General features: G+C 37.9%; 1 protein-coding gene across 1 annotated transcript in view; it reads left to right on the forward strand.

The window, feature by feature from the left end:
• FAM81B (family with sequence similarity 81, member B) overlaps positions 1 to 26,335 on the forward strand; it is a 104,170-nt gene that overhangs the window by 17,279 nt on the left and 60,556 nt on the right. Inside the window, exons 4-5 of the mRNA XM_006885391.1 lie at positions 11,952 to 12,195; positions 18,539 to 18,657. Of these exons, the coding sequence (XP_006885453.1) occupies positions 11,952 to 12,195; positions 18,539 to 18,657 (363 nt within the window). The remainder of the gene's footprint in view (positions 1 to 11,951; positions 12,196 to 18,538; positions 18,658 to 26,335) is intronic.

The following is a 26,335-nucleotide window of genomic DNA, read 5'->3' on the forward strand; positions in this document are numbered from 1 at the left end:
ATGATATATAGAGAGAGAATATGTGCCTGCGTACTCTAGAAACCAAGTATCCTTTCATTGACAACTCTTAGCTGTAGATTTCCTAGAGGCAAAGGGAAAAGATTAACTGAAGGAAATTAATGAGAGAACCCACTGTTCACTAAACTCAATGAAAATAAGGAGATAATATATGGTTCCCATCAGGCCGTGTGTCACCATCCATAGTATGTGGCATTTTTGTCTCTCTGCCTCTGACTCATACATCATCTCTAGAGTAGCAATGTCAGCATGATGGGATTATAAAGGAAAGGACTGTATAAATCTGAGATACCATTTGGTAATTTTCCAGAAAAACATTTTTTTTTGTTCTATGAAATCAGACTAATGAAATCTTTTAACAAAGCTATCCTTGCTCCTCAGACACATGGCTGATAGGAAAACAGAAGCTTACTAATCCTGAGACTATTTTCTGGGGAGCTGATGAGAAAAGGAAGGTATTGATTCTTTTCATAACTATATTGCTTAAAAGAACAAACTATAAACCCTGAGAATTTTATGGAATCACTTTTTCCTCCTTCCAAGAATTGTGCCTTATTTCAACTAGAAAAATCACTCAGTCAACAACTATTTCTTGGCTACCTACTGTGTGTCAAGGGAACTCTAGTAACCTAGTCTGTGGGGAGTTGTACTGCTAACCCAAAAGCTTTGCTTCCCTGATGGTTCAAATTGACCTGAAGCTCTGAGGAAAAAATATGGACAGTTTCTTCTTTGGTAATTTATAGTCTTGGAAACTCAATTCTGTGACTCCCTTCAGACTTGATATCAACAAAAGAGTGCCTATGTATCAGGCACTCTGCTCATTGTTGGGTACATCATGGTGAACAAGTTAAACCATATATCCTCCCCACAAGGAATATTTGTTCTAGTGATGGATGACAGAAAATAAACAGGTAAGCATGATAATTTTAGCCAATGACAAGTTTCATGGAGAGTAAAAGAGAGAGTTGACAATGGTAGTGCCATCAAGTCAGCTACAACTCAGGGACTCCAAGAACAATACACCTTGCTCAATCCTGCACCAGCCTCACAATCTCTGCCATGCTCGAGGCCACTATTACAGTCATTATGTCAACCCATCTTATCAGAGGTCTTTCTCTTTTTCTTTGACTCTCCAACTTTCCTAGTAGGTTATCTTTTTCAGTGTGGTTTTGCGTGGTTTGGTTTTGGTTTTTTCCAGAAGTATGGGAGATGAACTTTAATCATCTCTATCTCTAACAAGCACCCTGGTTACACTTTCTCCAAGATAGATCTGTTTGTTTTTTTGACAATCCATAAGGTATTCAGTTGTTGTCATTATTGTATCCTTTCGAGTCAGAACTGACCCATAGATGACCCTCCAGTGGGTTTTCAGAGGCAATTAATTGCATGGAGGAGATTGCCAATCTTTCTTTCATGCAGCAGCTAGTGGATTCAAACTACATGCCTTTGGGATTGCAGCGTAACTTCTTTCCACCCCTCTTCTCCAGCACCACAATTCAAAGGCATCAATTCTTCTTTGGTCTTCTTTATTGATTGTACAACTTGCATATGCATAGGAAGCAATGGAAAATACTACTACTTGGATCAAGAGCACCTTAAACTGATACTTAAACTGATGTTTTTTTCTCCTCAAGCCCTTAAAAATGATTATTGACAGCAGATTTTTCTCAATTCAACATGTCTTTTGATTTCTTGACACAAAATCAACATTGATGATGATTGTGGATCCATGTAAAATGAAATTCTTGACTACTTCAATCTTTTCTCCATCTGTCATATTACCTACTGGTCCAGAGGTGAGTATTGTTGTTTTCTTGATGTTGAGATATAATCCATATTAAAAACTGTAGTCTTTGATCTTCTGTAGCAAGTGTTTCAAAACTTTTCCACTTTCTCCAAGCAAAGTTGTGACATTTGCCTTATGCTCACTGTTGATGAGTCTTCATCCGATTTTTATATTACAGTCTTCTTTGTATAATACAGCCTCTAGTTGCTCAGCATCCAGATTGAATAGGTGTGAAGAAAGGCTATGATCCTGATGTACACTATTTTTTCTTTTAAATTATGCTCTGCTTCCTTGTTCTGTTTGGAATATTGCTTCTTGATCTGTGTATAAGTTTGTTATAAACAGAACTGAAATATCTCAATGAGTCTACCAGAAAAGCTACCATTTTTATTTTTAATAAGAGGGGGAAATTCAGCTAGTGCACACATTCTAATATTTTATATATTTCGTTTCTATCTCATTAATAGGCAAAAATGTGGACTGTGGATTGTGGATGTTTTGCTTAAAGATGGAACAACATGTTGTTGGAACCTTGTTGTTGTTGTTGTGTACTATTAAGTTGACTATGATTCATAGCAGCCCTAAGAACAATGGATTGGAACCTTGCTCTATCCTGTGCCACTCTTGTCATCTCTGATAACTTGAGCCCATTGTTATAACCACTGCGTGAATCCATTTCATTGAGGGTTTTCCTCTTCTGTGCTGACCTTCCACCTTTCCAAGCATGATGTCTTTTTCCAAGTACTAACCCCTCCTAACAATATACCCTAAGTATGTGAGACTGAGCTTCACCACCCTTGCCTCCAAGGAGCATTTTATCCAAGGTCTATTTATTAGTTCTTTAGGTAGTCAATGGAATGCTAAGTACTCTTCTACAATATCAAAACTCAAAAGCATTTATTTTTCTTTTCTTCTTAAACTCGTATTCATTGTACAGCTCTCAGATACATAGCAAGTAACTGAAAAGACTAGGACTTGAATCAGGTGTACCTTTGTCTTTAAACCGATGTCAGTGCTTTTTAACACTTTGGATAGGTCTTTTCAGGTTTCAATGTGATCTGACTTGATTTGTTGACTGCTAGTACCAAGATGTGGATTGTGGATCCAAATAAGAAGAAATCATTAACAACTTCAATCTATTTGCTCCTTTTTATGATGTTGCCTATTGACCAAATTGGGGAATTTTTTGCTTTCTGGATGTTGAGATACAATCCATACGACCTTCTAAAGAAATAGTTTCAAGTCCTCCTCACCTTCAGCAAGCAAGGTTGTCATCTGTAGTAGGCAGGTTGCTGATGAGTCTTTGTCTGATCTTGATGCCATGTTCTTCTTCATAAAGTCCAGCTTCTCAAATGATTTACTCAACATTTAGATTGAATAATTATGAAGAAAGGGTGCAGCACTGATGCACACCTTTCCTGATTTAAAACTGAACAGTGTTCTAGTACTCTATTCAGACAATAACTGGTTTTTTTTACTTGGGTATATAGGTTTCCTATGAGCACAATAAAGTGTTCTGGGGTTTCACTTCTTCTCAATTTTTGCCATAGTTTGTAATGATACAGTCAAATGCTTTTGCATGGTCAATAAAACATTGATAGACATCCTACAGTATTCTCTACTTCTAACCAAAAACCATCTGACATCAGCAGTGATATCACAACCTCTTCTAAATCCAGCTTGAGATTCTGAAAATTCTTTGTCGTTGTACTGTTCTAGTAGTTTTAAAAATAATATTCAGAAATATTTTGCTTGTATGTGGTATTAATTACATTGTTCTGTAATTTCCACATTCTGTTGGGTGATCATTTTGGAAATGGGAACAAATATGAATCTCTTCCATGCAGTTGTTGTCTAACTTTCTTGATGCAGCCTAGTGAGTACATACAGAGAGTTATATCTGTTTGGTGGAATATGTCAATTGATATTTCATCAAGTTCTGGGGCATTTCCCCCCCCCAAAGACTTTTGTGCAGCTTAAACTTCTTCCTTCATTACCGATTGTTTCTTTTTATATGCTATTTCCTAAAATGTTTCTGTGTCAGCCAATTCTTTTTTTAGAGTGACTGTGTATTCCTTCCATCTTTTTAAAATACTTCCTGAATCATTCAATGTTTTGCCTATAGCATACTTCAATATTGTAACTATAGTTTCATATTTGTTCTTTCAAATGGAGGAATGCCAAGTGAGTTCTTCCCTGTCACCCATGGTGAACAGGTTTCAGTAGAGCTTCCAGATTGGCAGACACTAAGAAACAGGATTGGCCATCTACTTCTGAAAAAAACAAGCACACAATCAAAAAACCATAACAGCATGGGCTTTTTTGGAAACCCTGTGTACAAGAGGAACACTATAAGATATAGCACTGAAGGTAGGGCCCTCAAATTGGAAGGCACTAAAAAGTGAAGAGGAGCAGATGCCAGCAACTATTAATAATTGGAATGTGGAATGTACAAAGTATGAATCTAGGAAAACTGGAAGTTGCAATAAATGAAATTCATAAAGATCATTTTATTATTGGCATAAAGATCAAAGTCAGAGGAGAGATATAATTACTGGCCACTTTGAATCAGACAATCATATGACCACCTACGCCAGGAATGAAAAATTGAGGTTAAATAATGTTACATTCATTGTCAAAAGACCATTTTACAATTCATCCTGAAAATCAATGCTCTGAACAATCTGTACACGTACAAGGAAGACCTGGGGTTAATAAAACTATTATTCAAATATTCACATTAGCAACTAAAGTAAAGATGTGAAAATTGAGGATATCTATGAACTTTTGCAGTCTGAAATCAAATATGCAATCAAGATTCATCAATAATAATTGGTGACAGGAAAGTGAAAGTTGTAAACAAAGAATGACTAGTAGTTGGGAATTATGGACATGGTGATGGAAATGAGGATGAAGATAAAATTATTGAAATTTCTACAATCATTTCTTTGTTGTTTATACCTTTAAAAAATACAAATAGCAACTATACACACGGACCTCACCCCATGATCTACTCAGGAATCAGATCCACTACATCTATGGAAAGATTCAATGGAGACGCTCCGTATCACTATTTAAAACCAAGCTAGTGCTGACTATGGAACAGCCCATCAATTACTCATGTTTAATTTCAAATTAAAGCTGAAAAAAAAATTAAACCAAGTCTGCAAGAACCAGAATATAACCTTGACTCTATCCCTTCTGAGTTTAAAATCCATCTCAAGAATACATTTGAGACATTGAACACTGATGATTGAAGACTAGATGAGTTTTGGGATGACATTAAGGATATCATCCATGGGGAAAAAGCAAAAAGTCATTTCAAAGAGAGAGGAGAAAAACAAGACCAAAATGAATGTCAGAAAAGACCTGAAAATTTCATTAGAGTGTTGAGAAGCCAGAAATAAAGGGAAGAAATAGTCAAGTAAAAGTGATGAACAAAAGATTTCAAAGGGCAGCTCAAGAAGACAATGTGTAACAAAAAGAGCAGAGATGTTGTTGTGAGGTGCCATCAAGTTGAGTACAACTCACAGTGGCCCTATGAACAGAAGATCTGAACCCTGTTCTGTCCTGCATCATCCTCATGCATCGTGACACACCAAAGCCCATTACAGCAATCACTGAGGCAATCGACCTGGTTGAGGTCAAATGCAAAGAGATTGAGTCAGAAAATAAAAAAGGAAGAATGAACTCAACATTTCACAAACAGAAAGAACTGAAAAACAAAATCAAGCCTCAAGATGGAATTGTTGTTCTTGTTCTTGTTGTTCTTGCTGTTCTTCTTCTTGTTATGTGCCATCGAGTTGTCTGAGACTCTTAACGACTCTATGTACAACAGCTCTAAACCCTGCTCTGTCCTGTGCCAATCTCATTGTCTCTGATACACCTACCCCCATTACCCCAGTCACTGTATCAATCCATCTCATCAAGGGTTTCCTCTCCTGCGCTGTCCCTCCACCCTCCCAAGCATGATGTCCCTCTCTAAGAACTGGTCCTTCCCTGCAACATGTCCAAACAATGTCAAGCGAAACTTCAGAATCCTTTCCTCCAAGGAGCAGCCTAGCTTCACCCTCTCCAGGATGAACTTGTTTGTTCTCTTATCAGTGCATGGTATATTTAATACTCTTCCCAGTACCACAGCTCAAAGGCATCAATTCTCCTTCTATTATCCCTAGTCATTGTCAAGCTTTCTACTGTTGTTGTTGTTGTTATGTGCCGTCAAGTCGCTTGCGACTCATAGCTACCCTATGTACAACAGCCCTAAACCCTGCTCTATCCTGTGCCAATCTCATTGCCTCTGACACATCCATCCCGATTACCCCAGTCACTGAATCAATCCACCTCATAGAGGGTCTTCCCCTCCTGCGCCGTCCCTCCACTCTGCCCAACTTGATGTCCCTCTCCAAAGACCTGTCTCTCCTTACAACATGTCCAAAGTACGTCAGGCGAAGCCCCAGAATCCTTGCCTCCAAGGAGCAGCCTAGCTTAACCCTCTCCAAGATGAACCTATTTGTTCTCTTAGCAGTCCATGGTACATCCAATACTCTTCTCCAGCACCACAGCTCAAAGGCGTCAATTCTCCTTCTATCCTCCCTAGTCATTGTCCAACTCTCTGATGCATAACAAGTGATTGCAAAAACCATGGCCTGTATAAGGCACACCTTAGTCTCCAGAGAGACACCGTTGCTCTTGAGTACTTTAGAGTGGTCCCTAACCGCAGATGCATTAATTGCAAAGACCATGGCCTGTATCAGGCACACTTTAGTCTCCAGACTGACATCGTTGCTCTTCAGTGCTTTGGAGAAGTCTCTGACAACTGACTTTCCCAATGCAATTTATCTTTTAATTTCCTGGCTGCTGGTACCAATAGTGTTGGTTATAGAGGCAAGCAAATTGAAGCTGTTAACAATCTCAATATCTTCATCGTCTATCATGATGCTGTCAGTCAGCCCAGTGGTGAGAATCTTTGTTTTCTTAATGTTGAGCTTCAATCCATATTGAACGCTTCAGGTCCTCCTCAGTTTCAGCAAGTAAGCTTGGGTCATCTGCATAACACAGATTGTTGATGAATTATGAGGGCCTAAAATTCAGTCACACACTACGACAGTTGACTTGGATGCTAGAAGGAACCAGGGCACATGATCACCTCTTCCATTATGTAGTAGTAGTGGTGGTGGTGGTGGTATGTGCTGTCAATGGAATTAACTAATAATTGACTCTGCAGTGACTTTTCAGGGGCTGTACATGACACTAGACAAGATAGTTTATCTTCTCCAGCTGAGCAACTTGTAGATTCAAACAGCCTGCCTTTGGGTTGGCAGCACTACTTACCAAATTACGTGAGTCCTGATTATCTAGGCTTCTTGTTAGATAGGGAGCTCTGGTAGCTTAGTGTTAAGGAATTGCACTGCTGAACCAAAGATAGGCACATGGTTCACTTCACCAGCTGCTGCATGAGAAAAAGATGGGAAATCTCTTTCCATGTGATTTACTGCCCCTGAAAACCTGCTAGAGGATCAGCTATGGCTTGCTACAACTCAAAAGTACACAACACCCACAACTTGTTAGGAGCGCCGATAAATTTTATTTGTCGGAATTCAGATGTCATAGTCCACAGGGAATTGTGTTCCTAACCCAAAGGTAGTGCCACTCTGTAGGTGTGAATCAGACAATGGCTGTTGGAGAAAGATGGACAATCTCTTCCCATGTAGTTTACAACCTCAGAAAACTTGTTGGAGTGTCAGCTATGATTAATGAGTAAATTCTGACTCCATAGTAATGAATTTGTTGGAGCACTGATGGGTATCCCAGAGCATATTATGTTGTTGTTGTTGTTATGTGCCATCGTATACTGCCTATCAAAATCATATTTGTTTAAGCCATTCTGTTTGAGTTTCTGTTACACAGAATCAAACACAGTTCTATCTCATACTGGTGGTCTTCATATAATTAATTCATATAATTCACTATCTGACTTTAAAATTAGCTGTTTGTAGGACATTCTCAAGACATATTTCACTATTAGACCTACACATTACTATGGCTTCTGCGGTAGGAATGGATTGAAACCTATTTCATTTTGGCTTTCTATGAACTAGCCTATTAAAAATATATTTAAGAGTGGTACAGGGTGCTCGCTTCTGCAGCACATATACTAAAACTGGAACAATATAAAGAAGCATGATCCCTGTGCCAGGATGACATGCAAATTAACGAAGTGTTCCATAGTTTTTAAAACATAATATTAAAAAAAAAGAAACCAAAAAGAATGGTGCAGGAGAGGCCAGAGTTCAGATCTCTTGTTTATAGGGTTGCTATCCTGAATTACATTCCAGTCACCAATTATCATTAATGCATCCTGATTGCATGTTCAATCAATTTCAGACTGCAAAATTTGGTAAAAATTCTCAATTTCTCCCTCTTTGGCTCTAGATGTAGGAGCATATACTTGAATAACAGTTGCATTAACGAGTTTTCCTTGTATGTATATGGATATTAGCCTATCACTCACAACATTTTATTTCAGGATAGAATGTGAAATTGAATTAATGACCCAGAAAGCATCAAAAGGAGATGGAGGGAATACACAGAGTCACTGTACCAGAAAGAAATAATTGACACTGAAAAATTTCATAAAGTACCATATGAACAAGAGCCAATGGTAATAAAAGAGGAAGTGTAAACTTCACTGGAGGCATTGGCAAAAAAATAAGGCCTCAGGTATTGATAGGATACCAATTGACTTGTTTCAATTAACAGATGCAGCCTTGGGTGCACTCACCAGCTTATGCCAGGAAATTTGGAGGATGACTGTCTGGCCAATGGATTGGAAGAGATGCAATTTGTTCCTATTTTGAAGAAGGTGATCCAATTGAATGTAGAAATTATCAAACAATATCATTGATATCACATGCTAGCAAAATACTCTTGAAGATCATTTAAAAAAAACAGCTGGAAAAAAAACAGCTGGAATAGTACATAGATAGGGAATTACCAAAAGTTCGAGCAAGATTTAGAAGAAGCTGTGGCACCAGGGATATCATTGCTGATGTCAGATGGATCCTGGCTGAAAGTAAGAATACCAGAAGTATGTCTATTTGTGCTGTATTGACTATGCCAAGGTGTTTAACTGTTTGGATCATGACAAGTTTTGGCTGACATTGAGAAGAATGGGAATCACGGAACATTTGATTGTGCTCATGAGGAACCTATACCTAGATCAGGAGGCTTTTGTGCAAACAGAGCAGGGGAGGACTGCATGGCTTGGAATTGGGAAAGGAGTGCATCAGGGTTGTATTCTATCTCCATACTAGTCTTTATACTGAGCAAAATATCCTAGAAGCTGGACCCTACAAAAAGGAACGTGGCATCAGGATTAGAAGAAGACTTATCAATAACCTGTGTTATGCAGATGACACAACCATACTTGCTGAATGTGAGGAGGAGTTGAAGCACTTGTTGCAGAAGATTAAAGAATGCAACCTTCAGTATGGATTGCATCTCGATATCAAGAAAACAAAGATTCTTATTGCTAGACCAGTAGGGAGTGTCATGATGGATGGGGAGAAGATTGAAACTGTCAACAGCTTCATCTTGCTTGTATCTGAACTTAACACCTTTGGTACAAACAGCCAGGAAATAAGATATATTGCACTGAGAAAATCTGCAGTTAGGGACCTTTCCAAATTGTTGAGGAGTAGTGATGTCAGTTTGAGAACCAAGGTGTGTCTAATTCAGGCCATGGTCTTTCTAATTACTAGCTATGCATAGAAGACCTGGACAATGAATATAGATGACAGAACAAAAGAATTTACAGCTTTGAGCTATGGTGTTGGAGAAGAGCACTGAGAACGAGCAGATATGTTTTGGAGAGGGTGCTGCCAGAGTGCTCTTTGGAAGCAAGAATGATGAGGTTTCACCTCACATACTTTGGACTTATTGCTAGGAGGTGCTATTCCTTGGAGGGGGATATGATGTTGAAGGGTTGAGAGTTGGCGAAGGAGAGGAAGACCCTCAACCAGGTGGACTGACAAGGTGACTGCTGCAGTGGGCTCTTGTGTGTCAGGAAGTGTGAAGATGGAGCAGGACAAGACTAGGTTCAGATCTTTTGATCATAGGTTCTCTATGAGTCATACCTTATGACTTCTCTAATATGGTTCTGTGTGATCTGTGAGTGAACATACTGGATTTTGGATCCAGTGAAGATAGGTGTGGTAGCATGGCGGGAGGGGGGACACATGTGTGACCTCATAGGAATTGGTTTGTGTTGTGACTGGGACAGTTCTCCTTTGGTAAAGGTCAGATATGGCTGTCCTCACATAGCCCTTGTCCATTTTGCAATGATTATGAGGGATTCTGAGTCAGAGATTGAAAACCCAGATTAATGTTCGGTAGTCATGAATCTCAGACATAGTACTTAATCACATGGCTGCCAACCAAAAGTCTATGGGTACAGCTGCTTTACGGGGGAAAAGGCATGGCCATCTCTTTGCATAATTGTTTATAGCCTTGGCTGTCCTTTGAAGCAGTTCTACACTAGCCTTGGGCCACCATGAGTCAGAACCAACTCAGTGAGAATGGCTTTGGTTTTAAAGACTGAATCTGATTAAACCCCTACAGTGTTTTTTTGTTTGCTTGTTTCAATTTGTTTCTCTGATAATTTGATATCTTTTTATAGAGCAAATAATGCACATAATTGCAATAATGTTAAATCAATGTTCCTTACCCTTAATATGAGCCAGTATTCCTAGTACTTTCTGTAACCTGGCTCACAAAAGCTTGAAAGTAATAGTACTAAAATGGAATAGTAAAATTACAATTGTACTTTAGCAAATGTTTCCATGTTTTAATTTTAAAAATATATATTCCAATCTCAGCATAATTAATGTTGTTGCTGTTGTTGTTGTTGTGTATCATTGAGTTGGAACCAACACATAGCTGACTCTCCAGCAGGTTTTCAGAGGTGAGAAATAGCAGGGGAGGAAATTGCCCATCCTTTTTCAGCTGGTGGATTAGAACAATAACAATGTATCTTAGAGATTGCAGCACAGCTTCTTACCACTAGACCATCAGTATTAGAAATACCATAGAGATTTCCTAATTTGCTTCCCATTCATGATATAAAAGGAAATCATCAAAGTGCTGTGTTGTCTTTCCCCTTGCTCAAAATAAAGCTGTTTCTTATCTATCCCTGTCTTCTGTGCTCTTGTAGCAGTCTAAGGATGTTTGGTCCAGGGATACATTTTGGTGTGAAAACAAAAGGAGGGGAAAAAGAAACTCTATAGCTTTCAAGGAAAATTTAAGACTTCTAACTCTATCTACTGACAGAGATGAATATCCTCACGCTCACTTAAATAGAAAAAAAATATCTCTGCATGAGGTCAGAAATCAATGTAACAAAGCCTTAATAAGTAACCTGTATTTTATGGGTAATAAATGGAATGAAATGTGGTAGCCCATAAACTTAGAGTGACCTAAAAAAATTGGAATTCTACTCATAACTGACCCTCCATCCTTGGATCAGGTATTTAACAATCCTACAAACTAATTTGCTCATCTGTAGCATTAGCAAAATATTATTGGACTTTAACATGTTAATAATCAGTATGAGTCACCAAGAGTGGCAGATTGTATGAAATGTTGCCCAAGTTTATTTGACCATAGCATTGTTTTGTGGTGGTTTATTTTATTAGACGTTGTTGATAGGTGCCATTGAGTCACTCGCAACTCATAGTGACACTACGTACATGATGGATTCTATAATTTAGCTACTTTTGCATTTTCACAGATAGAGAAATTGAGATGCTTCTGGACTAATGTTATCTATACAAGGATATAATAAAGGTATAAAAATGGAGAGGGTCTAATACTATCCTACATGAATCCGCTTTTTTCTACCTTCACTAATCTGACTTAAAAATAGAGAGCAATTCCTACTTGGGAAACATGAAAAATACATAACACAAGATTAAGATATAAATCTGATCTGTTTTTAGGTGAAATTTAATCCATAAATTTAGCTCCATAAATGCTTAAAATCCTAATTAATTTCTCAGAGAAGAGAAAGAAGACAATGTTAATTCTGATTCGTGAATTTTCTAATTTCATCGTGTAATATTTAGTTGATGCTGTTTCCCTTTTTTGACAGGGGTCATTCATTCCTTCCTGCCATTCAAAACACCCAGAGAAGTGAGCTAGAAGACAGACTAACCAAGCAGGAGCGCACCATTGCCTTCCTCCTAGAACAAGCCTTCCGCATCAAGGAGGACCTCTCTGCATGTCTGCAGGGGACACATGGCTTTCAGAAAGAGGAGTCACATGCCAGGAAATTACTAGAATGTCACATCCATACCATCACCAGCATAGTAAAAAAACTCAACCAAAATATTGAGGTATTTATCTATTTCTCATATATCATCATCGCTGCTTGACAAAAACTATCAACCACCAGTGTCATTTTTTCAGCACAGAAATGTGTAGCTATTATTTAATCTTAAATGATTATAATTTAGTTGTCCCAGAGGACAATGGTTCAGTTTTTCAACTGCTCATTTATACTCAACGAACATTTACTGTATATTTATTTTGTAAAATCAAAACAAGTCTTTAACATTATCCCAGACATTGTGATTAAATTTTTGTTTTAGTCTAAATAGCAAAGATTGTATTAGCTTAATCATTTCAGTAGGAAATTTTCATGATGCTTTGGAAATTTGGATTCAGCTGTCACATCTTAACCAAACCAATGCAATCCTTCTGACACAATCACTCATCGTTAATTCCTTGACTCTAGATACATTAGTTGTTGGCTGTTTCTAAAATATACCAAACATGCTCTCATTCAAGGTCTTTGACTTTTGTATTTCTCTTGGCAGGACTTATCTTTCACAGCTCCCCGCCCCCCAACACACACACACACACGGTGGATTTCACTGCTGGTATTGAGCAAAACAAAAGAAATTATGAAGTAAAATAAGTTAATAGAAGATTTCAAAAGTGGCTCAAAAAGACAAAACAAAGCTTTATAATGAATTTTACAAATACACAGATATAGAAAACCAAAAGAGATGGACAATTCAGTATTCCTCAAGATGTAAGAACTGTAGGGGCAGGATCAAACCTTGAATTGCAATCTTGAAGGATTGATTCTATGGGCAAAAAAACTCAGAGAAGCAAGAAGCATCAGGAGAAGATGAAAAGAATATAGTGTCACTGTGCCAAAAAGAGTTGGTTCTTGTTCAGTCATTTAAGGAGGTAACACAGGATCAAAAACTTTGGTATTAAAGGAAGAAGTTCAAGTTGCACTGAAGGCACTAGCATAAACAAGAGCCAAGAATGGGTGGAATACCAGTTGTTATGCTTCAACAAACGAATGTAATGGTGGAAGCATTTGTTTATTTATGCCAAGACCTTTGAAGACAACTATTTAACTAACCAAGTAGAAGAGATCTATATTTGTTGCCCATTTCCAAGAAAGGTGACCCAAACAAATGTAGAAGTCAAACAATCCAGTTAATAAAATATTTTTTAACAATAGTTGCAGCTATTGAACAAGAAGTGACAGAAATTAGGTTCAGAAGATGCAGGGAATGAGACATTTGATAATTCACAGTTTGACATTGACATGTCAAATGGATCTTTACTGAAACAGGAATACGAGAAAGATATTTGTGTTTCATTAACTATAGAAAGCCATTTGACTATGAGTATCATAAAAATATGTTTAACAATATAAAGACTAGGGACATTATTATGCTCATGTGGGATTTATACTTGAAACAATATTTTGAACTTAAAAATGGAATACTACAAGCTTTAAGCTCAGAAAGATGTGAATCAAGGCTGTTATTCTTTCACTGTATTTCTTCAGTCTGGTGGAGGCTAATAATCCAAGAAACTATACTGTATTAAGAAGAATACAGTTTCAGGATTGCAGAAAGTTTCATTAACAACCTACAAATTTGCAAATAACACAATTTTTCTTGCTGAAAGTAAAGATTATTTCAATAAAATCAAAGCCCTTCATTATGAATTACACCTCAATGTGAAGGAAACAAATACAAACAATATCATGATAAAAGTTCCTTGATGAAAATGTACCTGACTTGAAGAAGATCAAAGACTATAACTTTCAGTGTGGCTTATACCTTAACATAGGTTGCTGTTACATGTCATCCCGTCATCAATGACTCATTGTGACCCTGTGAATGAAAGATCTAAACACTTGTTTAACTTTCATCATGTCTCTGAGTTCATAGAGTTTCCAGAGACATGCTATTTCGGAAGTGGATGCCATTCCTGCTTTCAAGCCTGTTTTAATCTGGTAGTTCCATACTGTCCACCATGGGTTATCGCCACAGTGATTAGCATTACAGCCACCACCTTATTATATAGAAAACCACATTAACATATAGAAACCACAACCTTAACATATAGAAAACAAAATTCCTCATAACTGGGCCATTAAGCAATATCATGATAAATTGAGAAAATATTGAAGTTGTCAAGAATTTGATTTCATTTGGTTTGACAATCAATGCCCCTGGAGGCAGAGTGGTGTAATTACTCAGACTAGGGCTTATTTCAAACATCCAAAATAATGTCTCTGAAGATGAAAATGGAACAATGGAAGGGATACAGATGATTAACTTGCATAAGCAGGTACATGCTGGTTCTAGCACATCACTGAAGCCTTTAATGTTTTTCTCAGTTTGTTTTTATGTCTTAATTGTACTTATATTGCTTTTTGTATATTTTTTATAAAGTTTCACCGCCCGCTGCTTTAAATATTGGAAAGTTCTTCATCTAGAGATGGAATGTGCTTGATTTCTATTTTATGATTTAATGTTTAATTTATGTTGTAATCTACTTTTTTATGGTGTTTATTTTAATGTATGACATGAGACAAGGCTCTAACTTCATTGTTGATGAGTAAATAAAGATCTCAGTATGATTTGTGAAATTCTCCCCTCGGTGGTGTGCGAGCCTCACGTGTAGCATGTTTGTGCCTAAAATTGACTGAGGACCCTCATTATGTTTTGTTTATCCACATGGCAAAATGCCGAGCATCACATGATTTAATCTATTCTTGTTTCATGAAATATTTTAGTATCTAGTTGGGGAAAGTTTCGTTTTATCAGTTCTCTCTATAATTGGGGGGCGGGGAGCCCAACTTCAGCTAGTGTTTTTCACACTTGTATGTCTTTAAGGCTTTCTTTCAGATTGTTTCAATCTGCTAGTGTACAAATGGGAAAGATTTTTAATAGAATCTTTTTAATAAATTCATTTCTTTTTTGACAAATTAATTTCTTTATTGGAGTGAAGGTTTTGAAATCTTACAGATTTTTCACACAATCATGTATATCATTAAATATTATTGATTAACGAAGTTAATTAATTACAATGTCTCATGAATATCTAATTGTATATGGCTTCTCCCTTCACCCAACTTATCTACTACTTTTTATTTCTCTTTGCTCTAGGATTTATTCTGTTTATAAGACTTTTCTTAGTTTATTTACAATAGTAATTTTACACTATAATTGTCTTTTTGTGACTGATTTGTATTGCTTAACATAATTTGCTCTCAATTCAATCTTGTACAGTATTTCACAAATTCTTGATCATTGTTTTAGTGAAGTCTAATGATACTCCATTGTGTGATTGTACAATTATCTTTTTTAGCTAAATATTGCTACTCCTGTTGTTGTTGCTGTTGTTGTTCTGTATTGTCAAGTCAGAAGCAACTCATAGCTGAGCCTCCAGTGGGTTTCAGAGGCAGTTAATCCCATGAAAGGAGATTGTTCTTCCTTCTTTCCTTGTGGATACAAACTATGCGATTTTGGTTGGCAGTGCAACTCGCCACTAAAAAGAATTTCTGTAATTGATTTACTACAAAAATCCTCCAACTAGTAATGAAATTCATAAACATAAGCTTAAACTTAGTTTAGGTATTGTTGAAATTAAATTACTAAACTTCAATGTTTCGTAAAATCATAAATGTGTTTCTAATTTCCAAAGGTCTACACTCTTACTTATTTCAGAGTAAATGCAAATTGTTGTTGTTGTTAATTGCCTTTGAGTCGAGCATGACTCATAACAACGCTATGAACAAAAGGCCTGAAGCCCCTCTACAACTATTGACATTTATCAAAGTTCATACGGTTTCCAGAGGCATGTTGTTTAGGAAGCGGATGCTACTCCTGTTTCCAAACCTGTCATAGTACGTTATTGTTAATTTATGTAAACTATTCCCAATTTCTCTATACATGTTATAATAGAACTTGTGTAACTTTCAAGTAAGGCACATATTTTCTCATTAGAGAAATGGAATTATTTCTATTTTTAAGCAAATACTTACATGGAGGTACAAAAACTTACATATAGGTACCAGGTAGATACTACCTAGTCAACTGACTGGAAGAGATCAAAATTATAGAACTGTATCACTCATATCACACTCAAGCAAGATTCTGCTGAAGATAACAAAAAATGATTGGAACAAGCACATCAACAGAGAACTGCCAGATGTGAAAGCTGGGTTTAGAAGAGGTCTTGGCACAAGGAACATTTTAGCCAACATTAGATGGATCTTAGCCTAAAGCAGAGAGTACCAGAAGAATGTCTATCCATTTCATTGACTATACAATGGCATTTGACTGTGTGGATCACAACAAATTGTGGCTAAGTCTGAGAAGAATAGGAATCCCATAGCACTTAATTGTGCTCATGCAAAACCTATACTTGCACCATGAAGCAGTCATCAGACAGCAAGGGAAGACTGTATGGTTCAAAATCATGAAAAGTGTTCATCAAGGATGCATCCTATCTCCATTCCTTTTCAATCTATATGCAAAACAGATCATTTGAGAAGCTGAACTTTATGAGAAGGAATGTGGCATCAGGATTGGAGGAAGATTTTATCAACAATCTGCATTATGCAGATGATACAAACTTGCTTGCTGAAGCTGAGGAGGACCTGAGGCATTTCCTGTAGAAGGTCAAGGACTGCAGCCTTCAATATGGTGAAGCTCAACATCAAGAAAACAAAGAGTTTCACCAATGGGCCAGTTGGCAGCACCATCATAGCTGGAGAAGAGATTGAGATTGTTAACAATTTCAGCTTGCCTGGCACCAGAAATCAGGAAATCAAAAATTGAATTGTACTAGGAAAATTTGCTGTCAGGGATCTTTCTAGAGTGACTAAGAGCAACAGTGTCAGTCTGGAGAACAAGGTGCACCTGATTCAGGCTATGGTCTTCACAATTACTTGCTAAGCATCAGAGAGCTGAACAATGAAGAATGATAAAAGAATAATCAATGACTGAGTTGTAATTCTGCCCTGGAGAAAGTGAAATCAAGCTGCTCCTTGAAACTCCATCTCACATACCTTGGGCATGTTGCCAGGAAAGGCCAGTCCTTGGAGAAGAACATCAGGCTTGGAAGGGTAGAGGGGACAGACTTGGAGCCTGAATGAGATGGATTGACACAGTATCTAGAGTAATTGGGGTAGACAGTAAAATTGGATCAGAATAAGCAGAGTTCGGAGCTATTACACATAGGGTTGTTATAAGTCACAGGTAATTCAATGACACATAACAACAACAGGTGAAAAAAATATTTAAAACCGCTATTCTCAGGTCCACTAAACTGGCATGGCAAAATCAGTTTTATTTCTGAAATTCTAAAATAGAATAAAGGCATTATTAAAGACACACAAAGATAAAAATTTTAACATATCCTAACCATAAATAGCTCATGTTCTTTAAGAAATTTAGAATAAAATTCTTTTAGAACCATATGTGAAACAACTTGATACACATTTGTTATTCATTACATTTGCTTCCCTGTTGTCCAGATTCAATCCTGAAAAGCTTGATGTCACATTAAAAAAAAATTTATCACCATGTATGGAATAGTTTTTGTGAAAAGATTTTAAGAAATTATGCCCAAATGGCAACCCATTGCCATTTTGTATCTATATGTTTTATGTTTTACTTATACAGTGTTCATAAAGGTTTGTTGTTACCTGCTGTCGAGTCACCTGCAACACATAGCTATCCTATATACAATAGCCCTAAACCCTGCTCTATCCCTTGCCAATCTTATTGTCTTCGACACACCCATTTATATTTGTTGTTGTTATGTGCCGTCAAGTCTCTTGTGACTCATAGCGACCCTATGAACAACAGTCCTAAACCCTGCTCTGTCCTGTGCCAATCTCATTGTCTCCAACAAACCTATGCCCCTTACTCCAGTCACTAAATCAATCCACATCATAGAGGGCCTTCCCCTCCTGCTCCGTCCTTCTACCCTCCCAAGCATGACATCCTTCTCCAGGGACTGATCCTTCCTTGCAGCATGTCCAAAATATGTCAGACGAAGTCTCAGAATCCTTGCCTCCAAGGACCAGCCTAGTTTAACCTTCTCCAGGATAAACCTGTTCATTTTTCAGCAGCCCATGGTATATTCAATACTCTTCTCCAGCATTTAATATTTTAAAATTAGGAGATGTCACATAAAAGCTGGACCAGGGAAATGACAATATAGTTTCCACCTGACATCTGTTAGAGGAGACCATCGTTTTTTCTAACCTCAACTCAGAGCTAGGACAATCTCATACACTTATGGTCTTAACTTAACAGGCATTAGATTTGTTTTCTAAAACTGCTTAATATGAGATTTTCTTGTTATGTATAATGGGATATTAACAGCATTTTTATTTCACAATTATAGGTTTTAGAAAATCAAGTAAGAGTTCGAGACCAGGTGGCCACTGGAACTAATTTTGCTGTCCAAGAACTAAATGCCAAGCACCTTCAAGGCGTTGGAGATCTTCGTGGAAGAGTAGCCAGGTGATCAGAATGATATTCACTAGTATTTAGCAGTCAAATCTTAACCATAAGATTATCATTCCCATATTATGATGGAAAAGTCTGCTGTTAGTGACCTCTCCAGGATACTGAAGAGCAATGGTGTCTCTCTGGAGACTAAGGTGCATCTGATACAGGACATGGTCTTTGCAATCACTTGTTATGCATCAGAGAGTTGGACAATGACTAGGGGGGATAGAAGGAGAATTGATGCCTTTGAGCTGTGGTGCTGGAAAAGAGTATTGAACGTACCATGGACTGCCAAGAAGACAAACAGATTCATCCTGGAGAGGGTTCAACCAAGCTGGTCCTTGGAGGCAAAGATTCTGAGGCACCATCCGACATATTTTGGCCATGTTGTAAGGAGAGACCGGTCCTTGAAGAAGGACATCATGCTTGGGAGGGTGGAGGGACAGCGCAGGAGGGGAAGACTCTCTATGAGGTGGATTGATTCAGTGACTGGGGTAATCGGTATGCATGTATCAGAGACAGTGCGATTGGCACAGGACAGAGCAGAGTTTAGGGCTGTTCTACATAGGGTTACTATGAGTCACAAGTGACTCAATGGCACATAACAACAACAACAATAAGGTCCACTTTGTGGAAAACAAGATACTGATTAGATAGTTGTTGAGAAAGTGTATCATGGGACTTTGAAAGCCTCATGCCACATGTAAAAGACCGCTTATGGAGAATTTTCATTTTGGTTTGATCTAGAAGTCACCAGAATATCATCTTTACAACTCTGCACTCCCCCAATGCCAATATCCATCTATAGAGGCACTCCCATGAAGATTCTCAAGTGTGTCAAATTCCAAAAATAGAGGCATCAAAAATATGTAAGAATTATTTGCAGGTGCATAGTGAAAGGAATTTACTAACCAATAAATGAGCTTTTGCATAAAATCTCTTGTGTGGGACTTAAAAATAAAATAATCAATGTTATACAGCTCAGCAAAAAGCAATTCGTATTGACAATGATAATTCACCAGCTGCTCTGCAGGAGAAGGATGACCAGTCTCCTCTCCTGTGATAAATTGCCTCTGAAAACCCACCAGAGGGTCTCCTATGAGTTGGTTCCAATTTGATGATACACAACAATTGGCAATGAGAATTCTACTCTGGCAAATACACAGAAGATGACTTGTGAATGCCCAATTATGAACTTATTTTCACCTCTACACCTTCTGCCAGAATCCCTCTCTTCCCTCTTGGAATATCCACACTTCCATTTTTTTAATCTGCTCTGAGATGCTAATGACCAAATAAAAACTGTATGATTAATGCTAAAGTCAAATCTTTTCTAGGGTATCCACCCATTTAGCTCAACAGAAATGTACTGGGAACTTAATGTGCTTGCTCGACCTCAGGGATTCAGAAACATGGCTCTCTCCTGTAGCTGTTCACAGTCTCTCTGAGAATGAAACTCTTAATTTGAAAGGAAGTGCAAACCATGGTAAAATTCATGGGGTGCCATGAGAATTATCTACATCAGATTGGGTCTATAGGGAATACTCCCCAGAAAAGGTGACAGAGCTTAACACTTGAGATGAATTTTGTGGCAGCTAATTAGACAAAGAAGGAGAGTAAGAGACTTTACATACAGGGAAAATATATACAAGAGAACTGAGTGATAAATTGCTATGACATGTCCAAGAACTTCACTGATTTGGGAGTTTGCATGAAGGAAGAAATGTGTGATGAAGTAGTCTAGGGCTCGATGTGTAAGTACACACGTGCTCTCACACTCACACAAAAATTTACTTGTATACAATAAATTTTATTTTCTTAAAATATCTCATTTTCATTGCCACTTGATTAGAGTTAACTCGTTTCTGCTTGGAAATCTGTTGTCATAGTGGTAAAAATATCGTGCTACCAACCCAAAGGTTCACAGTTCAAATCAACCAGCTGCCCCATGGGAGAAAAATAGGCAATCTCCTCTCATGCAATTTACTGCCCTTGAAATCCCGCTAGAGAGTCAGCTATGGATCGACTCTGACTCAGTGGTACTCAACAACAATAGTGGGTTTCCGCATCTGTAAATCATGTACAAGGAGATGTCTGTCTTTCTATTATGGAGTTGCTACAGATTCAAACTGGCAAAGCAGCACAGCTTTTGGGTTACAGTGCAGCTCTTTAAGGATTATGCCATAAATAAAATTACATATTTTATTTTAGAATATTTGATATGTATGAGGTTTTTTAAATTATGTTAAAGTATCTTGCTATTGGTTGTTGTTTATTGCCGTCCAGTCAAGCACAATTCATAGTGACTCTATGAACAAAAGGCCTGAAGTCTTTCTATAACTATCGTCATTTCTCAAAGTTCATAGAGTTTCTAGAGTCATGTTGTTTAAGAAGTGGATGCCACTTCTGCTTCCAAACCTGTCTTAAACTGGGAGCTCCTCCAAACACTGTCCACCCTGGGTAACTGTTATGACATTTGACACCCTGGTGGCACAAGGTTCAGCTTCACAGCAACTCCAGGTTACTTCACTACAGCATATTGACGGATGAGTGCTGTACCACTTAGAAGAATGTTCCTCCAGAATATAATAACAACCACCTTTAAATACAAAAGACTTTCCCAAGTTCTTGTTGACTCTAAACAAGAGGCTTAAATAAAAAACAAACAATATAGTATGTTGTTGTTGTTGTATGCCATTGAGTCACCTATGATATACAGAAGCTCTGAACCCTTCCCTGTCCTGAGCCGATCTCTCTAATTCTGACACACCAAACCTCATTACCTCAGTTACTGTGTCAATGTCCGCCCACCCTTCTGAGTATGATATCCTTCTCCAAGGACTGGTCTCTCCTTACAACATGCCCAAAGTATCTAAGACAGAGCTTCAAAAACCTAGCCTCCAAGGAAAGACTAGGTTTCATTGGGTACCTTACAGAGCTAAATAATAAAAGAAATTTCCAGTAATTCCACCACCCTGTTTAAATTTTCCATGATTTCACAAAGAATTTAAACACCAAGTATCCATTTTGAATGAGCATCGTGATTCTGTTCAATTTGTTATTGTGCTAATTAAACCCTCAATGGCTACTTTGTAAGAAACTAGAAGTGCTCTTATAAAACCACAAGTGAAACTTTATCAAGCAGATGTACAATTCCCTTTACTCTGCTCCAACTTCTTTTCCAACTTCAAAAAAACTAACTCATTACAGTGGAGCTGAAATTGTCTCACAAATGACCCTCCAGTGGATTTCTGCCTAAGAGGAGATTGTCCATCTTTCTTCTATGGAGAAGCTGGTGGAGTCCAACAACATGCCTTTAGATGAACGCTTTACCACAAAGCCAAAAAGAACTCCAGGTGAGTTTGGATTGCCAAAGAAGGCCCCTTTTGTCTTAGCAGTGCAAGACGCTACCTACCGGCTATGCCACCAGAGGTTTCCTTCCATATGAAATAGTGATTTTTAGGACAAGATATGATTTTCCGCCCCCCTCCCTGAAAAGGTATCACTGCTATGGGAAATGTCTGAAGCTATTTGTTAATCAGAAATAATGAACAATCATCTCCCACGTGATTAACTGCCTCTGAAAACCCCCCGAAGGGTAAGCTGTGGGTCGGTTCTGACTTGACAGCACATAACATAACAACAACAAAATCCTTAACATTTACTTTGCCTTTTCTGTTTCTTTGTGTTTTTGTCAGATAAGTGCCTAATTGACAGCTGAGGCATATTAATTACTGCCTTTCTACCTATTTTGACCCTACTTCCAATTAGCATTTTGGCAATAAGTGAAATTAAGTAGATTATTTGAACATAATTCTAGCACTTTGTGTCATCCATCAAGCTCCATGGTTAATAACTTCATACTCTCCCACCCCAACACAGCAGCAATTTAAAAACAACTGCTTGCAATGAGGTTCTCAAAGCTGTGTAGCCTGCTTTTGACACCTTCCCTCTATTTCTTCCATTAGTCTTACATGCAAACAGAGAAAAACAAAACAAACCCCAAAAGGACACCCCCCCGGGGGCTGGGTATAGATTACAATCTCCAGCAGCAACAGCCAGAAGAGGCTAAGAATCTTGTGACTTTGGCTCTTTGAAGCCCCAAGGGAAATCTTCCTACAAAGGGTGAAGGAGAGGTATGAATTGTGTGGAGTGATTGCAAGTTAAAAGCATATCCTTTGGAGGAACGACAAATATATTACAGGGATTGTTAATTTTTCGCTTGCAGTTAAAATAATATAATGAAGACATTTTTACTCAACTCTTTTCATCTGAGACACCTAGCTGGAGAAAGGGAGACAGCAAGGAGTGGTAGTAGGGCAATCACTGCTTTATAACCAATAAAGGTGTCCTAGCTAATCAACAGTAGAGGTTTCATTCTGACAATGACAAACTTAGATATAATGTGAAAAATAGGTGAAATCATTTCTATGCATAACTTGTACGCAGCCAGCTCCCATCCTAAATCAGATTCTTTTATATTGGTTAATTGGGAAGCATCCCTACACACAACAGTTAACCTCATATAGCCTCAAGGGAAGGCACAGGCAAAATTATCATGTTACACACCTTTGGGTCAACTATTTGGCACCAAAAATATTTAGAAAAAATTACTGTCATTTCTGGATACTGAAAAGTGTTGCAGTTACAAAGTTTTTGTTTGTTTGTTTGTTTGTTTCTTTTTTGACAGTTACAAAGTTTTATTTCTAGCACTTAGCTTGAGAGCACATTGTTGGTGTTGGATGCTATCAGTTTACCTGACTCATAGCAACCCTGTGTACGATAGAAAGAAACCCTGCTCTTCCTGAGCCATCCTCACAATGAGGATACTCCACAATAAGGAGCATCAGTTGCATCATGCTACCAACTGAAAAGGTGTCAGTTTGAATCCCAGCCACCCCTCAGGAATAAGATGGGCAGCCTCCTCTCAGAAGGATTTGCCGCTTCAGAGCCTGATGGAGGGTTACTATGAGTCAGAACCGACTCCATGGCAGTGGGTTTATGACAACATAGTTGCAATAAGTATTATTAACACATTGCCACACACTTTTAAACTGATGACCATGCTTAGAAACGCATTTGACCGTCATTTGTGGCAACGTGTTAATGACAGTCAAAAGGGAGGAAGTGGGGAGAGTCCTGTTACCATGTGAAAATTGTATCAATGTCATAAAAAATAATAAGTATAAATAGAGTAAAAAAAATAAGTTTGCTCTGTTAGCTTTCACTCAAATTATAATGTTGTTTTTGACATTTGAGTCTGAACCAGAACCAACTCCTAGCTGACCTTTCAGCAGCTTTCCAGAGGCAGAGACTCTCACAGGAGGAGATTGCCCATCTTTCTCCCACAGAGCAACTGGTGGATTTGAATCTCCTGCCTTTGGGTTGTCAGCGCATCTCCATTCCACTAAGCTCAGAGTCCTTAAATTTGATACTAAAAGTTACCTTAAAATAGTCTTGCAACTTTATTGAATGGTGTAGTTTTAAAAGAAACTATAAGATGTTAAAATCTTCAAAATCTGAAATGAAGTTGAAAATCATATTTTAAGACTTAAGGATGCATTTTTTGCTTTTCTACTTAGAGTTTCTGTAGTAAAAGAAATTTAATATAGTCAAGGGAGACAAAAATCATAATCTTCAAAGTAATCTCAGGTAACTTAGATATACAAAAGACACAATTCCTTCAGAGTTCTCCCCATCTTGAACTTCATGCACATGTAAAAGGATACAAAAACAGATAACTAGCACAGTCCATAACCTGATCTCCTCTAAGCAACAACATCTCAGATGGCGGTGATAAGAAATAGTTTTAAATATATTGCTTGTCGACAAGATAGGAAAATGGTTCATATTCATCTTCAATTTCAGTCTCATCACTCAGGATTTATTCCTAAAAATAGCAAAAGTAACCTTTTGGGTAAACTTCATTTACATATTAGTGTGAATTGTTTTGGTGATAATACAACACTTGAATAAGACCAGTCAAGGAAGAAGAATTTCTATTGGGCTGAGATGGAGTATTAGAATACATTGTTGGTCTAAGACAACTCTTTCCATCAAAGGGAAAATTGACTTTTTTGTAGTCCCAGGAAAGAGGCTAAAGAGAGGAAGGAAAATCCAGAAAGTTATGTAATAAGACAAACTCCAGATTTACAGACATGGAGTAAATTCTGACTCAGAGTGGCTTTCCATTGGGTTTCTGAAGCTGTAAATCTTAAAGAGAGAAGATTGCCCATCTTTCCTCAGAAGAGCCAGTGGTAAATTCAAACCAGCTGGAAAAATGAAGCCTGGTTGGTTAACAGTGCATCATGCAAGACTATGCCACCAGAGTCCCTTAGAAAGTTACACAGAAAAGGAAAATGTTCAACCTTGCCTGGTAAGTTGCAGAATGTATTTCTAAAATATTAAAATCTATTAGCACTTCTATGGCTGAGACAATATATCAAAATAAAAATCTAAAATTTCTATCATCTCTCAATGTCCCTGTCTAAACTTTTCTACTGCTGGTGTTCTGATCTGAGGCCAATGTATCATCCTTCATTTTGGTCTTTCTGTCATCACAAAGAGAAAATGAAAATGAAAAACAAGATTTCTGTATAAGTCTTTCTATCTACAACTCAAAAAACTTTAGAATATTGGATTTGTAGAAAACCCTAGGCTTTTAACAAGAAAAGACAAATAACCCAATTATAAAACCGGCAGAGGACATGAATAGACATTTAATAGCAAAGAAAACATTCAGATGGCCAACAAATACATGAATTATTTTCAAACTAAAAAGAAATCTGTTACCACGGAGTCAGAACCAAGTCATAGCTACCCTACCAGAAGGCTATAAATTGTAACTGAGGTGATTGCCCTCTTAAAAAGAAGAAATCTTTCTCCTGAGGAACCACTGGTGATTCAGACTGCCTTTGAGGCAGCAGTGACCCTCACTACGGCCGATACCATAAGAGTTCCAAATCAGTAAGTGATGTTTTTATTTTACCATCAAGTCAGAACTGACTCACAGTTGGCTCTTCAGCAGGTTTTTGAGGGTTTGAGGCAGTTAATTGCACAGAAGAAGATGGCCCAGCTTTTTCCCACACAGCAGCCGTAAGTTCGAATTGCAAGATGTTGGGTTGGCAGTGCAACTCCTTGCCTGTAAGTGACACAAATCAACACCACAATGAGATACTACCTCACTCCAGTAAAAACAGCAATGTTCCAAAAGACATCAAACAATCATGGGTGAGGATGTGGAGAGATGTGAAAGCTCATATATTGGTGGTAAGAATGTAAATTGGTGGTGCAATCTCTCTGGAGAGCCTTGTTTGGTGCTTTCTTAGGAAGTTGGGGATAGAGGCATAATTTGATCCAATAATCCCACTACTATGTCTATATCCCAGAAGTGTAAGAGCTGCAACACACCTGACATGTTGTTGTTGTTGTTATGTGCCATTGAGTCCCTTGCGACTCATAGCGACCCTATGTACAACAGTCCTAAACTCTGCTCTGTCCTGTGCCAATTGCAGTGTCTCCGATACACCCATCTCGATTACCCCAGTCACTGGATCAATCCACCTCATAGAGGGCCTTCCCCTCCTGCGCTGTCCCTTCACCCTACCAAGCATGATGTCCCTCTCCAAGGACCAGTCCCTCCTTACAATATGTCCAAAGTATGTCAGACGAAGCCCCAGAATCCTTGCCT

Source organism: Elephantulus edwardii, unplaced genomic scaffold (assembly GCF_000299155.1).
Source record: "Elephantulus edwardii isolate Elephantulus edwardi_28Jun2011 unplaced genomic scaffold, EleEdw1.0 scaffold00043, whole genome shotgun sequence".
NCBI classification, from domain to species: domain Eukaryota; kingdom Metazoa; phylum Chordata; class Mammalia; order Macroscelidea; family Macroscelididae; genus Elephantulus; species Elephantulus edwardii.